Source organism: Astatotilapia calliptera, chromosome 3, assembly GCF_964374335.1.
Source record: "Astatotilapia calliptera chromosome 3, fAstCal68.1, whole genome shotgun sequence".
NCBI lineage: Eukaryota > Metazoa > Chordata > Actinopteri > Cichliformes > Cichlidae > Astatotilapia > Astatotilapia calliptera.
This window is the reverse complement of record NC_137424.1, coordinates 44,352,092-44,369,062: the sequence shown is the minus strand read 5'-3', so window position 1 is coordinate 44,369,062 and position 16,971 is coordinate 44,352,092. Positions and strand designations below refer to the sequence as shown.

The window sequence follows — 16,971 nt, the reverse complement described above, 5'->3', positions numbered from 1 at the left end:
AAATCCTCTCATGCCTCTCACAGGAGCCCCCGGGGCCCTGTAACATGGCGCTTTACATGCCTTCTCTCTATAGTTCAAGAGTGTTGATAGGTCTCCCTGATCGACCAAGGGTGCTTCTTCTTTCACTCAGTCCAACTCACAGTTGCCTCTGTCGGGCAGCGCAGAAGACTAAGGTGTCAGTCAGGCTACGTAAAGGCCTGATTGAGGTCAGTATTTAGATGCAGATGTTTTTCCATAGTTCAGCCTGGGTGGCGGAGACCTCCTCGGAGCCTATGGGGTCCCATATGCTGGCAAAGAGTTCACAGCCTGATCTGACAAATATGTTGTCGTCAGTGCTGATGGAAAGGGAGGACCTCTGAAAACAAAAGATTTTCCTGTCACACACCTCTCGTCCTTCATGGATATGCACTTAATTGGGTACAAGTGTTTTTTAATTGGGTTGGGAAAAGTTCACAGAGCATGAAATCCTTGTCTTTAGCATCGTCAGTGTTTCACAAGTGGATTGTTTGTATTGATTAAATGGAAAAAAGCTAAAAAAAAAAAAAAAAAATCAAAGGTGCATCAGTCTCTTTTTTCTCATTTTTAAACTAAAATTTACACTAAATACTTAAAATTTTAGTGAATATCAGATTAGAAATAGACAAAAGTAGTAGTAGACAAAAATGGCCACAATAGATGGGAATAAAGTCGTAGCCCTTCCTCAACGGTTTTCAGATGAAAACTGTAATCAATCAGGTAAACATAAAGGTGCTGGGTCACCTGCACTTTACACCTACAGGAGCTGCTCAGGCACAGAAGAGGAAGGAGTTTTGGAGCTCTGCAGTTATAAAGTCAGCAAAACTTTTACCCACTATGCACCTCAGCACTCAGTCACCTGCTCTGTAGTGGTCAAACACTTCATGGCTCAGTTATTGTGGTTTCCTGAACACTTCCACTTCTGCTTATGATATGTTTTGTGTGCAGCATTTTTATATTTGGTGGTGTGCTCTTTAGTTAGAGTGCATTTGACCCCTTAGTGAGACTTGTTAAAAAAAGCTTTAAAACCAGCTCATCTTGTATGTTACGTTTAAATTGATTTGCAGCTTCACTGTTGATTTTTTTAAAACTGTATTTTGTTTTTCTTTAAAGTTCTGCTTTTATTTTAAATACTTTGGAATTATATTTCTGCTGTGTTGCCTTTCTTTCTGTGCCATATGCAACATTTCTGTATATATTTTGCCAAAAGCGTTTGCGTGTCTACCTTCAAACGCATATGAACTTGAGTGGCATCCATTTTGTAATCCACTGGGTTTAATATAGTGTCAGTCAAATCTTTGTAGCTATATCACCTTCAAGTCTTCTGGGAAGGCTTTCCACAAGGTTTGGGAGTGTTTATTGGAATTTTTGATCATTCTTCCAGAAGCACATTTGTGAGGTCAGACATTGATGTTGGACAAGAAGGCCTGGCTCACAGTCTCTGCTCTAATTCATCCCAAAGGTTTTCTGCTGGCTTGAGGTAAGGACTCTGTGCAGGCCAGTCAAGTTCATCCACACCAAACTCGCTCATCCATGTCTTTATGGACCTTGCTTTGTGCACTGGTGTGCAGTCATATTGGAACAGGAAGGGGACATCCCCAAACTATTCACACAAAGTTGGGAGCGTGAAATTGTCCAAAATTTCAACGGCCAAACCCAGACTCGTCTATCAGATTGCCATCCGGCAAAGCGTGATTAGTTACTCCAGAGAGCACATTTCCACTGCTCTAGAGTCCAGTGGTGGCGTGCTTTACACCATTTTGCATTGCGCTTGGCGATGTAAGGCTTTGATGTAGCTGCTCGGACATTCCATGAAGCTCTCTATGGTTGTTCCTGAGCTAATCTGAAGGCCACATGAAGTTTGGAGGTCTGTAAGACTGACTCTGCAGAAAGTTGGAAACCTCTGTGCACCATGTGTCCACTGACCATGCTCTGTGATTTTACGTGGCCTACCAGTTCGTGCCTGAGTTGCTGTTTTTCCCAATCGTTTTCACTTTGTTATATTTCCACTAACAGTTGACTGTGGAATATTTAACAGTGAGGCAATATCCCGATTGTACTTGTTGTATAGGTGGCATCCTGTCACGGTACCATGCTGGAATTCAGCATCCCTTTGAGCGACCCATTCTTTCACAAATTTCTGTAAAAGCAGTCTGCATGCCTAGTAGCTTGATTTTATACACCTGTGGCCATAGAAGTGGTTAGAACACCTGTATTCAGTGAATTGGATGAGTGAGTGAATATTTTCCCCAGTGTATTTGTGTAGTTCTATTGATGTAGTTCGTGTGCACTGCTCCTTTAATATAAACGTTCCGCCTCTTTTTTTACTTCCTTCTTTTCCGCATCAGACTCGGTTAATCAACCCCACGATATGACAATCCCACGTTCAGTCGTCTCAGTCACTATATCGCAATTCGACTGCTCTCGCCTGACTGTAGGTTTCGGTTGCTGCTGTGTTGTGTAGGTAGCTAACAAAAACACCAAATCATGCCCGGCGAGACAGCCGTTAGAATTATGTCTTTATCGTGAATGTAGGCAGTTAACATCCTTTTAAACTCGTGTCCGGACCTACAGCGTCTCCAGCCGTGTGGCGGGACCTTTAGCTGAGCTCTGCGGGGTGCTGATCCGAGGCCTGGTCGCAAACACAACCGCTCGCAAAGTCTCCTATAACTGTCCGGGATTTCATGTTGAAGTCATCCGGTCTCTGGTTGGAATTCAGAGTTTCCCCGTCGGAAGATGGACACTGATAAATTCAACTATGTTTACAGCTGTGATATGGACATCAATGTTCAACTTAAGATGTGAGTTTTTCACTGAGTCTCTTTGGGTCAAGGCGGCGTAAACTCCTGTATCTTGTGACCTCACGCGATGCTTTCCTTTGTGTGTGCGCGCGCGTTGTGTCTCGTTAACACGTTTTTCTGACTTTGAAGTTTGTCCAACACATTGTTTGTCGCGCACACATAAACCAAACAGTCAAACAGGAGACAGCAGACTGCCATCACAAGCCCCAGAGTTACGATTTGCTGTTCTTCTCTTACTTTATGTGCAAATGTAAGATTATCATGCATTTGCAGTAATTTTAGGTTATATGAAAGTATAATTACATTACATTTGTACCTACAGAAAAGGAAGAGACAAGCCTTCTTCTGTTCATCAAGACTCAGTCCACATGTATTAGAAACACTGGTTCTGCTTTACGTCGTTCTGATGAATTACAGTGTTGTATTGTGTTTATTGTCCTTTTTGGGGTGGGAGGAGAGACAGAAGCACTGTTAGGCCAGTCGGTTGCTTAATGTTACCATCATGACTCAGGTAGCATATGCCCCCCTGAGCTAAACTCTTATTATCTGAGCTCAGTGTGTCCTATATTTAAATCCTGTGTGCAGCTCATGAGTTTTATTATTGCATTATGATCGTATTATTATTAAATAGCTCCACAATTTGGTCAGATTTTCACTGGAGTTTTCTGCCTCCAAATGGGGGTGACTACACCTGCAAGATAAACAGATCATTTATTGTTTATCCCCAACAGGGGGATTTATTGTGTAGCAGCAGCAGGATAATGAATAAAAATAGTACAGTCGACTGTACTACTAGTAAGACTGAGATAATGCAAGATTATTGCAATGCATTCATAAATAATATGCCCCTTGTGAGTCTAAGAAACAGCTGCAATAAGCTATAATGCAGAAATATGTGTGTGGACTCTTATACCTGACAGGTAAGAGTTATTGTAGAGTTTTATAGAATGGTAGGAGTGTGTGTTACCTTATTTAACAGCAGTCTGTGTATCTTTCTGTCATTTCTGGCCATTTGTTTAAACACAAATGTACTTTGAGCATGTTATAAATCATGGCCGGGGTATATTCCCTTTTATTGAAGGCCAGAAACCTCTTTGCTGGTGGGGGGAGCTAGTGCTGCGGTATTGAAATTCTCAGTAACAGCAAATATCTTTTTTTTTTTTTCATGGTATCTTGAGTATTTGCACTCCATACTTGGAGGGTTTTCTTTATACGAAGAGCAAAAAAGGTGAGTTAAATAAAGGTTTTCAGCATTGTTGGGGGATATTTTGACTCGGCAGGCTTTGAAAATCTGTTTTGTAGGAAACACAAAAGAAATATTGACTTACTTGTGAGAAGAGAAGCTAGACAAGTTGGAGCACTCTTGATAACATCAGCAAACAATCAGACTGCAGCTCCACACTCTGACCTTCTCTTCTCCCCTCTTTCAGAGGCAGTTTAGAAGGAAAGCGAGAGCAGAAGAGCTACAAAGCGCTGCTCGAAGACCCGATGCTGCGCTTCTCTGGGCTCTACCAGGAGAACTGCTCGGACCTCTATGTAACCTGTCAGGTGTTTGCTGAAGGAAAGCCTCTGGCCCTTCCTGTTCGCACCTCGTACAAAGCATTCAGCACACGCTGGAAGTAAGAACCATGCTGGGTTTTAGTGTTATTATAATATGATGTAATGCACTGATTATGAGGTTGTAAAAGTCAAGCAAAGGAATTTTTTTCAAAGTTCTGTAGCAAAATGGCCATCAGCTACTCACTTCTACATGTGCATTTTATTTTCTCTGTTTATCCTGTTTTCCGGTGCAGCTGGAACGAGTGGCTGCGGTTGCCAGTCAAGTACCCCGACCTTCCCCAAAGTGCCCAGGTTGCTCTCACAGTGTGGGACATTTATGGGCCCGGCAGAGCCGTTCCAGTCGGTGGAACCACCGTGACTCTGTTTGGCAAATATGGGTAAGTGTGTCCTTGCTCTGTTACTTTTGGCAGTGGTTTCCAGGTGATGTGTCAAGGCACGCTGGTGAGAGAAAAGTCTAGGTTTGCCTTGCAATTTTTTATGACATTTCCCTATTATTACAACACACAGATACATGTAGGTCCACATGTTTTATGTAATTTTACTAATGTACTCCCCTGCAGGGAATTTTAAATCAAACACGGTAAGAAGTGATTGAAGTGCAGACTTTCAGCTTTTATTTCAAGAGACAGCATGGACACTCAAGTTTATGAATGTGGTAACTTGAGAACGAGGCTATGTAGGATTTTGAAGTTGATACCTGAGGTGCATCTACCAAAAATCTCGAATGACTTTGAATGTCAAGTTCAGAGGTCAAGTTTTCTGAAAGTCTTGTGAATGCGATACTTCAAGGAGAAGTTTTAATCTGATACCATAGGTGCACGTCAAAGTCAGAGGTCAACTTTTATGAAAATCAGAATTTTAAATGTATACCATAGGTGTGTCTACTAGGAGGCTGAGGCGTAGCACAGGCGGTCGTCAGCCAGTGTCAAAGTCTACAATCAAGAGACGCCTTCATGAATCTAAATATAGAGTTTAGAACGAGGTACAAACCACTGGTTACGCAAGGAGGTCAGATTACACTTTACCAGAAAACGTTTAAGAGAGCTGACGCAGTTCTGAGAAAAACAGAACTTCGGTGCATCTACCTTTGACTGATGAAGTGAAGATTAACTTGTAACAGGATGATAGAAGAGAAAAGTATGGAGAAGGTAAGACGGAGGAGAAACATCAATGGAAGCAAAATCTAGTGTCATGCTAGGCCCTTGTATTGCACTTTTGGGCCACCAAAAGCTCAGTCTGAAAAGAAGAAGTGATAACATGGCAGGTGACAGTGAGGCTATGTTGTGTAGTTGTGAATACAGGTGGACCTTGACATTTTGCCTTGTCCTTTGGTCTGCTGTGGTCTCCAAAAGCTGCCGTGCTGAAATCAGTGTTTAAAGGTCTGAGTATGTAGTAGTGTGCGTGAGTTTAAATACCCTCCTCCCGTCCTGCTCTAGCATGTTCCGGCAAGGGATGCATGACCTGAAGGTTTGGCCAGGCGTGGAAGGGGATGGAGGAGAGCCCACAACCACACCGGGACGCACCAGCAGCAGCCTGGCAGAGGACCAGATGGGCAGGCTCGCCAAGGTATAATATTGTATACATGTGTGTGGATAGGAAAGAGGAGGATGATGATGAGGATGAGTGATTAAAGGACTGAAAGGAAAGGATTGGGCAATGAAGTAGAGTCAAAGGTGAACAGGAAACGTTGGATAAAAAGAAACCATCCAATGCAAAGCACTGTCTAAACCATCATCTGTTCCAGGGCCCTGACCTGGAGGTACTCAGTGATGTGAGTACCACTGCAGGAGTTAGTGTTGGCAATGCAGATTATGTGTGTGTACTGTATATGTATGAACAAGGCCATGGCCAAAATGTATCTGCAAATAGATTTCCATTTGTATAACACAGTATGAAAATGATGGTTACCACATCAGGACAATTCAAACTGTGGCAGGGACATTAAGTACTCACTTCCTCCTCGTGTCAGACCTCTGTTCACTTTGCACTGTTCTATGTGGGAAACCTGTAAACAGCATAAATCTGTTCAGTGTGTTTACAAATACATTTTGATCCAGGTTTTGGTGTGAAAACTTTTTTTTTTGTCTGTGAAGATGTATGGCTGTGTTTTTTTTAAAGCATTTACACACATCAGTTTTCTGCTTGTTATGGAGGATTAAAACTGCCAAAATTAAGAAATGAATGACTTGAGATACATTAATAAACACTTAATTCAAATATCGTTCAAATATGAATATTGTTTGCTAAATATTTAAAGAAATGCTTAGGCAAAATAATAAATATATGAAATAATATAATAGTCAAGTATGTCAGTATTTTGTGAAAACCTTCTTTTTGACATAACTGTATTGGAGAGTCACCATACCGGACTGGAGGCTAACCTTTCTATCATGAGCCAACTACACACTTAAAATGACAATAATAAAGCCTATTTATCTGCATAATGAAGTATAAAGAAATGCCAAAATAAAAGAAATACGTATGGGAAACACATTAAGGACATATAATACCTAAATAATATAATACAGTACTTTTTTAAAATAAATTAGAAAATTATGTGAAAGTAAATAAACAAGTGAATTGTTACAAAGGTAAGAAACAGGAAATAGAGTGCATATTGATTTGTTTATCAGTTTTTTATTTTACTCTATTTTTGATTTTGGCACTTTCAGTCCTCCATATTTCACATGTTGGTGTGTTTTCATGTGTGTGCATGGATTTCATATTTATGTGGACACACAATTATATTCATTGACTCGTTGTAGCTTTATGGGATACTTAGAAGAGGTTATCAGGGAGTACATTTTATTTCAACGTTAGCTAATTTTATTTTTAAATTTTGTTTCCTAAAACAACTACACTGATTCCCCATGTTTTATTATTATTATTATTATTCATCATAAATGCAGCTGGCTTAAGTATATTAGAGGTTGTGTTCAGGCTGCTACCAGTTCATATGTTGTTTTAAAGAGTAAGTATTTATTCTACGCAGCTGAGTTGTGGGCTTCCTGTTCGTGGCCAAGTGTGTGCTTACATTCCCAACACCCACACTCACTAACTGATGAGTGGACTGGCTGCTGAGTGTGCGGAGATGCTGGATTGGCCGCTGGCACTGTGCATGATCGGTCGGGCTGTTTGCACACCAGCCGCCATGCTGTGATCAGTTCAACAGAACGGCCGTTTCTGTATTTTTCTCTTTTGATTTTGCTAAAATTATGTGCTCATTTCTCTGCAAACCTTCCCATCTCTCCATCCAGCTGACAAAGGCTCATCGGCAGGGCCACATGGTGAAGGTGGACTGGCTGGACCGGCTGACCTTCAGAGAGATTGAGATGATCAATGAAGTGAGTTTGTTAAGCTCGATTCTGGTTGCACAGGCCGACTCTGCAGTCGAGTCGAGAAAGCATCAATAAGATGTACTATGTGAAGATTGGTCTCAGAAGGATATGAAGGCTTATTTAGGAGGAATTGAATCATCAACTGTATTTGCGGTTCAATTCGCGCTTATTTACATTTTTCAAATTGAAAAATGTGAAATTGTCTTTCTGCAGAGTGAGAAGCGCAGCTCCAACTTTATGTACCTCATGGTGGAGTTTCCTCGTGTCAAATCAAATGACAAGGAGTACAGCATCGTCTATTATGAAAAGGTAATTTCCTGATTATTAGTGGCAGCACACAGCAGGTAGATACCACGTGTTGGAACGGTGTCGGCTGATTGGTCTGTTCTCCTTTGTCGCCATTAAGGATGGAGACGATGCATCACCAGTTCTTACCAGCTGCGACATTGTCAAAGTTCCCGACCCACAGATGGGGATGGTGAGAAAATGATTTCATGATGTTGAAGAAATATAAATGTTGTGTGCTAGTTTGCTCACACATCATTTCATTCACATGCTGTAACTTTGGCTTTTCTTTTCCTTCACAGGAAAACCTGGTAGAGAGCAAGCATCACAAACTGGCTCGTAGCCTTCGCAGTGGGCCCTCAGATCATGACCTGAAGCCTAATGCTGCCACACGTGACCAGCTCAATGTGAGTAGCTAGCAGCTACTCAAGTTTTAGAACTACAAAAAAGCTATGACGCTGTGTAAAACATAAATCAAAATAACATGCAATGATTGGTAAATCGCACAAACCTACAGTTTATTTACTATAGAACAAAGAAAGCATTAAATCTTATCATTTACAGCACATGATATCAAAAGATTGAGAGTATATGGAGAAATCTCTGTGTGCAAGGGACAAAAATCAGTATTGTATGACTGTGATCTTATAGCCTTCATGGAAAAAAACACGATTCTGTCATGGAAATCAACACATGGGCTCATGAACCCTTCCATAAATAAATCCTGTCTGTGAACACAGTTCTCTGTCAGCATCCACAAATGCAGGATAAAGCTCCATCATGAGAAAAAGAATCCATATGTGAACACGATCCAGAAACCCATTTAAAATGTACTGAACTGGAAACTGTTCTGTGTTATGTTTATACACTGTTGCTAAAAGAAGACGGATGCTTTTGAGTGTAGACATCACAAAAGATCAGTGAAAAAAAAATGAAAGAATCGTTAGAACAATTATGTTTCTATAATAACTTTGCTTGCTTTAATCTAAAATTGTTTGTTTGCATGTACAGATCATCGTTAGCTACCCTCCAACCAAGCAGCTGAGTTCTGAAGAGCAGGACCTGGTGTGGAAGTTCAGATACTACCTCACCACACAGGAAAAGGTGTGCTGCTGGTGTCTTCCCCATTACAACCAAGTGTACATTACTATGTGTAACTTCCAACTATTCCTCCCCCAGCGACTGCTGCTGCTACGTCTGTATACATGTTCAATGATTCCTCCTCCTCTGACTGCAGGCCCTGACAAAGTTCCTCAAGTGTGTGAACTGGGATCTGCCCCAGGAGGCCAAGCAGGCTCTGGAGTTGCTGGGAAAGTGGAAGCCCATGGATGTGGAGGACTCTCTGGAGCTGCTGTCATCCCATTTCACCAACCCCACAGTGAGACGCTATGCGGTGGCTCGGCTACAGCAGGCTGATGATGAGGTAGGAGGACAGGTCGTGTGTGGGTGGAAAAACCTTTTAAAAACTTGAATACAAATATGTGTTTTTCCATTTTATTCTTTCTTTCAATTACTTGAAGTCTGACTGTTATTTGTTCATGTGTTGTATGAAACTTTCCAACACGATCAGCTCCACTTCCTCTGTAATGGCAGAGCAATGCAACCAGAAGTATAAAAGCCACCAACAATCCCTATCACTACACTATAGGCTCGGCGGGGAATGCAGGACTCTAAATCAAGCTTAACCAGGAGTATTAAATCAATTACATTGAAATCATAATGATAATTCCTGTCTCTCCTCTCTAGGACCTGCTGATGTACCTGCTTCAGCTGGTGCAGGCGCTCAAGTATGAGAACTTCAGTGATATTCAGGGTGGTTTAGATCCAGGCAGCAAGAGAGATGGCCAGGGACTTTCAGATGACGCTGCATTGGACAGGTCAGTACTTTAAAGCCATTCTGGTTAATAAATGAGTCAACACCGCTGATCGCATTAGCTTCTCTTCTGGCTCTGAAACTGAAAATGTCTAAAAGTGGCTTTGAGATGACTCAAGTATGTGTGTGGTTTTTTTTGTTCACTTTCTGGGTCTAAATTTACCCCCAAATGTTCCCCAGCTGAGAGAGCATCAGCCGATCTGCAGGATCTGATTATTTCTCTTTCAGAAACCGCGATGAACTCATTGAATGTTATGATTTTACTGGCAGATCTGCAGCTGGATCCAGACAGCTGCAGATCTGCCACAATGCTGTCTTACACGTGGAATGAAATAAGAATGAACAATGCACACATTTTAAAAAGAAGCTGTCAGTTTTAAAAATCAGCTGTCAGTAACATATACACAATCCTTTTAAGTAGATGTGTAAAACTGTCACATGCTTTGCAGTTCCCAAATTCTTTCTGGCTCATCTGGATCATCCACTACGCCACAGAAGGGAAAGGAGGGAGCTGACAGTGAGAATCTAGAGGTGAGCAAATAAAAATCCCCATAAAGGACCTGTGGACAGTGCGTTGCTCTGTCATGTTGTCCTATCAGTTGTTCGTAACACAGCATTGTGTCCTCATGTCTTTGCAGCAAGACCTTTGCACGTTCCTGATCTCTCGTGCTTGCAAGAACTCTACACTTGCCAACTATTTGTACTGGTGAGTCCTCTTTACAGTGCTTTTTGTTTTCTGCCTGGACAAAAAGAAGTTAGTCATAAAAATGTGTGTATAAATCCACGTTTCTTCCTCAGGTATGTGATTGTGGAGTGTGAAGATCAGGACACACAGCAGAGAGATCCAAAGACCCACGAGATGTACCTGAACGTCATGAGGAGGTTCAGTCAGGCTTTGCTAAAGGTCAGATTTTTAACTTACTTTGGCAAAGTTAGCTGATGTCTCATCGAGTGCGAGTTAGTGTTATATATCATGTCACCCTGCTACTCTGTAAAAATCTATTTGCATCCCAATGCTTTTACCAATAAGGTGTCTTGTTTTAATCACTTTCTGCCTTCATTTATCAAAGAGCATACCCAAAATAACGCTGCCAGCTGTGTCATAGTTGGATCATAATGTTATAAAAATAAGTCTCAGTGTATTTTCCTTTGTTGGACTTATATTATTAGATGAGATTTAAGGATATTGTCAAGAAAAAGAGTTTAGAGTTGAGTGTAAATGGGTCATTTTTAAAATTCTGGATTGTTCCAAATTTGCCCCGGTCTGATAAGCCTGTACAATAAAAGCGGCTGACTGATGTAATATGTAGCAAAGCTTTATAGAACTGACTGTGTGTGTGTGTCTCCACTGCTGTGTGCTCACACTTTTTCTTTTCTCCAGGGTGATAAGACCGTGAGGGTGATGCGGTCGCTCTTGGCTGCCCAGCAGACGTTTGTAGACAGACTGGTGCAGCTGATGAAGGCTGTCCAACGGGAGAGCGGAAACCGCAAGAAGAAGGTAGCAAAGATATTCAAAACAGCTTCGGTGTTAAATGTGCTTTTAAAAAAACCCACCTGTGTAGGCTCCCATGTTTTTTTATATCTGAGTAAATCAACAGATATTTCCTGAACATGGTTTATTTATGAGAAGTGTTTGTATTTATTTCCTGTTTTAATACGCAGCAGTACACTGTCCTTTTAATAAAAGCACTCCTTATTCACACATACAAACACTTAATTGACTTCGGTGTGTGCTCCTGGTGACACTGATCCTGCTTACTTGTGTTAATGTCAGCAAACCTTCATGTGTGTCTGCAGACAGAGCGACTTCAGGCCCTGCTGGCTGACAACGAGAAGGTGAACCTGTCAGAGATCGAGGCGATTCCGCTTCCTCTGGAGCCTCAAATCAGGATCAAAGGCATCATCCCAGAGACAGCCACACTCTTCAAGGTACAGAAGCCTTTACCTCATCCTTTCGCTGTCACGACCAATTAAAAGGCATTAAAAGTGCTCCCCAGTCTCGCCGTTGTGAGACTGGGGGTGTAGCTCAGGAGGCCATCTACTAATCTGAAGGCTGGTTGTTTGAACCCTGGCTGCTCCAGTCTGCATGTTGAAGTATCCTTGGGCCAGATGCTAACCCCAAGTTGATCTCTGTGTTCATCAGAGTGTGAGTGTTAGATAGAAAGGAAACAGTGCTTGTATGAATGTGTGTGAACGGGCGAATGTGATATGTTTGAGTGCTCAGTTAAAGTAGAAAAGCTCTATATAAGAATCAGTCCATTTACCATTTAAATAAACTGCTAACATGAGAGAATAAATGGTGATTTGTGGCACTGTAAATTCAATGATCAGGCAGGTGGAGTAGCTAAACAGCAGCTCAGCTACAGCCTTCAGACAGTTTGTAAATGTAACCGCGGGTGTGGTCATTACTCATCAAAAGTGCAAATTTGCTCACTTCATCGTTCATTTCCTCCATAGCATCAGATCTCACACAGAGCCTCTGCAGGCACTTAAGAGGAAATAGACTGTCTTTTCTCTTACTAACAGTGTGTTTGATGCACATTAGAAAAACAGGGGTGCTTTCATGTTTAATTTCACTATCAGGTACTTATTTACTTGTACTTGATGTGATCCCCTGACCACTGTGTTATATCCCTTCAGTCGTCAGTGGTGCTGTTAGAAAGGCAGAGGCTTGCCTTTGATTTCAGTGCAGTTTGCTTTGGTGCATATTGTCCTGATTACGAGCAGTATGTATGCAAAAATAAAAGGCTTTTCTCTGTGCGTTTGTGTGTCAGAGTGCTCTGATGCCCGCCAAACTGATCTTCAAGGCTGAGGATGGAGCCACATATCCAGTCATCTTCAAACATGGAGACGACCTGAGACAAGATCAGCTCATCCTGCAGATCATCTCGCTCATGGACAAAGTAAGAAGTGCTCGTTAACAGACGGGAATGCCCCCAGGAAGTTGAAGACGATGTTTTTTGCTTAAAAAAATATTTTAGCTCATCACTGACGAGAGACAAAGTCCAAGATTATCTTCATAAGTCAGGAGTCTGTGTCAGTGTGTATCATCATTTTTTTCTGTCTTAAAGCTGTTAAGAAAAGAGAATTTGGACCTGAAGCTGACACCCTATAAAGTTCTGGCCACAAGCACCAAGCACGGTAAGAAGAATGAAGTAACTCAGCAGCAGCGTTTTAAGCTGTTATGATTTCAAAGTATTAAAGATGTTCAGCCTAATGCAGAAAACGTGTTGCGTGCTTAGGTTTTATGCAGTTTGTCCAGTCGGTTCCTGTCGCTGAAGTTCTGGCTACTGAAGGCAACATCCAGGTGAGCAGAGTTTGTCAGAGACACGGCGCGTCAGGGCGCTGCTTTGATTTAAGTGCTCATTTTAATCCCGTGTTGACAGAGCTTCTTTAGGAAGCACGCGCCAAGTGAAAAAGGGCCGTACGGCATCAGCTCAGAGGTGATGGATACCTACGTCAAGAGCTGCGGTGAGACGCTCGTAACAGATCGGTGCTCATTTAGTTGCTGGAGGAGCCGATTGAATATCTGATCAATGTGCCTCTCGTTATTTCCCAGCTGGTTACTGTGTCATCACGTACATCCTGGGAGTGGGAGACAGACACCTGGACAACCTGCTGCTGACAAAGACCGGTGAGGCAAACACACTAACTTACTAACATCAAGCCTGTGTGTCATCTCTAATGTAGCTTTAGGTAGCTGTGTGACTTCCATATGTTTACAGGGCTTATTTGTTAGATTATTATCCACTGGCACTGTATCAAAGCTTAAAACGACTGGACTTAAAGGACAACCTTGCAAGCGCCCCAGTAGATGTATCTGTTTTTCTTAGAAATCAGAGGCTAAGGAAAGCTCGTTTCTGTCAATTGGGAAAAAATGTTTTTTTCTTGATTGGTAGACCTAAGTTGACATTGGAAGTTAATATCTCAAATTTCTGACTTGAAAATTCACGTTATTTTCTCAGAAATTTGAGTTAAGAAGCTTCCGTAGTTCCACGCTGGAGGATTTCATGATCTCAGAAATCAAAACCTCCTACTTTCTAAGTTTTTTTTTTAATTGTCACATTTCTCCATCCAGGGAAGCTCTTCCACATAGACTTCGGCTACATCCTTGGCCGAGACCCCAAACCACTGCCTCCGCCCATGAAGCTGAGCAAAGAGATGGTGGAGGGTATGGGAGGCATGCAGAGCGAACAGTACCAGGAGTTCAGGAAGCAGTGCTACACCGCCTTTCTTCATCTTAGGAGGTACATGCAAACACATAAAAGCAAAACGATGATTCTGAGCCAAGCAAACTGTGAATATGGACAGTAACAACACAAACATACCAACATGGTTTTAAGTGAGTTTATTTAATCAGTGGATTAAAGGGATATTAAACAGGACTAATCCATCATCAGACTGGTTTTAACTTTTAAAAAGCAAAAAATCTAAACTGTATAGCAGCTTGAAAAGTCTTTAAATTTGTCTGAGAAAGACGTTTAATGACGATGATCATTGCTGTGATTGGAAAAAACACTTTGATGTGAATTTTACCAAATATTGTCTTTGATTAATCATCCTTGGGAGTTATATTTTACTTTTACTTGCACCTTTAAAGCTTGAAAAGCTACTTTCAAGTAAAACTGCAAACATGTAATACAAGGAAAGCATTGTCAGTTTTTAATGGACACCACTGTAGCTAATGTGCAATATGCTCCTCGTCTTCCACTTCCTCAGGTACTCCAACCTGATCCTGAACCTGTTCTCTCTCATGGTGGATGCCAATATTCCTGACATCGCTCTTGAGCCTGACAAAACTGTTAAAAAGGTAAGGTGGTTGGTAGCTTTAGCTCTTTACCCTTTGAAAGTCTGCTAGGAGTCACCCTTAAAGCTCTTTTCAGGGCTGAGGTCATTAAGGGTACTGGGGAGATCAGATCGGTTGTCTTTGTAGCCTCCTACAGAAAGTCTTTTGTTTTCCTGAGGGGGATTAAGAAGACACTAGCTGTCATGAAACAAATCATGCTTTATTTATAATGAATATTGTTCAGTAAAGTTTAAGTAAATTTGAGACAAACTGAGTCAAAGAGCTGTTACTGCACTGCCATGAACCTGTGATTAAGATTACAGCGTGATCCTGTGGAGCATCCCATTATCTGTAACCAAGAAATGTCTGGTTAACCCTTAAAGTTCACATTACTTAAACCTTTGGGACCCAAATATCACACAGGATGAGTCATTTTGTAATTTTGGTTTTAACCTCCTAAGACCCGAACTCCTCCACATCATGCGTTTTTAATTTCTCTTTGATATTTGTTCTGATTGGGACCTGATGAATGTAAAGCAAAGATTTTTTTTTTTTTGCCTAATTTTTGTTTCTAAGACAAATAAGAGGATATTCGTTTAAAATTTCAATAGCACAGTAGCAGTAGAATGTCCTCATAAGTAGATATCAGGCCCTTGTAGAGCAAAATTGAGTATTTTGGTCTAAATAACCCAAAATGTGATGTCCACATATGTGGACGGCAGGTCCTAGGAGGTTAAAATGATAAAATAACTATCTTCGTTCAGGAACCATTTGAATTTTCCCTCTAGCTCAAAATGGTTGGGGAGTTAAAGTAATGTGAAGAGCATCTGGTAAAATCCAGGTGGAGGTGAATGCTTTGTGCTACAGTGATATAATATGAATATACCTGTAAAGCTTGTCTTCTGTTCTCTGCATTTGAATTTTGTCTCTACTACAAACGGAGTTAAGGTCTTTTAAAGCGCACTTGTAAAATGGTCCTGTGGTAATTCAGTTCAGTTTTATTTCTATAACAACAAATCACCACAACAGCTGCCTCAAGGCGCTTTACATATTATTTTAAAGACCCTAAAATAATACAATGATGAATAAAGGGTTAATGCGTAGATATTTATGTGGCTCCAGGTGCAGGATAAGTTCAGACTGGACCTGTCGGACGAGGAGGCGGTTCACTACATGCAGAGTCTGATTGATGAGAGCGTCGGAGCTTTGTTCGCTGCTGTCGTCGAGCAGATACACAAATTTGCACAGGTAGGTGTAAATAATTCAAAACGCAGAAGCTAAATAGCTGATAGCATAAGTTTACCTTTCTTCCAATACCTCCACCAAGATGAGACCCAGCTTTTCTGTTGTTCAGCGTTCAAACTGCTGATTTAAGCTCACTTTGTTCTTTCCCTTTTCAGTATTGGCGCAGATGAACAGAGGAGAGAGGCTGAACTGGACTGAACTTGAGCAGCAGGAGCAAACGGCTCCGAGCCGACCGACGCCGTCTGCGTGGGTGCACGTGTGAGTGGGAGAAGATGAAAGGAACCCAGTGACACTGTTAAAAAGGCCAAGATTGCACTGCCAACCTTTACTGCAAGACGAGGACGCTGACGTCTTTTATTTGCTTATGTATATATCGTGTATATTAAATCCTGAACGAATGATTGAAATCTAATGTATGGCCAAATAAAAGACTGTTGTTACAACTAAACGACTATTTGGATGGTCTGTGTATTTTTTCTTTTAGCGTTTGAGTCCAAAAAGGGTGCTGACATGCAGCATTTTTGACATGCAGCATGTTTCTTAATTGAGCATTGCTGCCCATCTGCAGACAGCCATACTGTCGACGCTGGGGGTGGAAACAAGTCGAACCCCAAGAGGGCCGATGAGTCACTCAACGAGTGACTAAGTATTTCCTGCCTGGCACAGAGACATGAAACATAAGCCAGTGTGTGTGATTCAAGCAGAAGATATACATTTATTAGTATTCATTTCTGATAAGTTGGTTATTTGTTTTACAAGTGTGTAACAACAAGTTAAAATATGTTAAATGACCCAGAGTGTTTGGTCTGTTAGTTATCAAGTTCAGCCTTACTCTAAATGAAATAATTATTTCATCACCTGCTCGATTTGTAAGTTTACTCATTTACAAAGAAATGAACAGTCTCAAACTTTTATGGGCAGAAATCTGTGCCATCAGAAACTGAATTTGAGTAAGTTAAATTTGAATTTGAATTGCTCAGATTGAATCTGAATTGTAACTTGAATAAATGCTTTTGAAAACTGAATTTGAATTAGTCTAATTTGAAATTGAATTTATGGTTTGAAAAT

At 41.2% G+C, this 16,971-nt stretch overlaps 1 protein-coding gene across 1 annotated transcript; it reads left to right on the top strand.

Moving 5' to 3' along the window:
- Positions 1-2,441: 2,441 nt before the first annotated feature.
- pik3c3 (phosphatidylinositol 3-kinase, catalytic subunit type 3) lies at positions 2,442-16,355 on the top strand. The gene is made up of 25 exons (XM_026162280.2): positions 2,442-2,816; positions 4,247-4,435; positions 4,610-4,753; positions 5,813-5,942; positions 7,634-7,720; positions 7,928-8,023; positions 8,121-8,192; positions 8,302-8,406; positions 9,011-9,103; positions 9,237-9,422; positions 9,746-9,876; positions 10,322-10,403; positions 10,511-10,578; positions 10,671-10,776; positions 11,254-11,370; positions 11,670-11,801; positions 12,647-12,775; positions 12,944-13,013; positions 13,115-13,179; positions 13,259-13,343; positions 13,432-13,506; positions 13,951-14,119; positions 14,592-14,682; positions 15,781-15,906; positions 16,059-16,355. Exons 1-25 carry the CDS (start codon positions 2,752-2,754, stop codon positions 16,071-16,073), a joined length of 2,628 nt encoding a protein of 875 aa, XP_026018065.1. The 5' UTR covers positions 2,442-2,751; the 3' UTR covers positions 16,074-16,355.
- Positions 16,356-16,971: the final 616 nt, after the last annotated feature.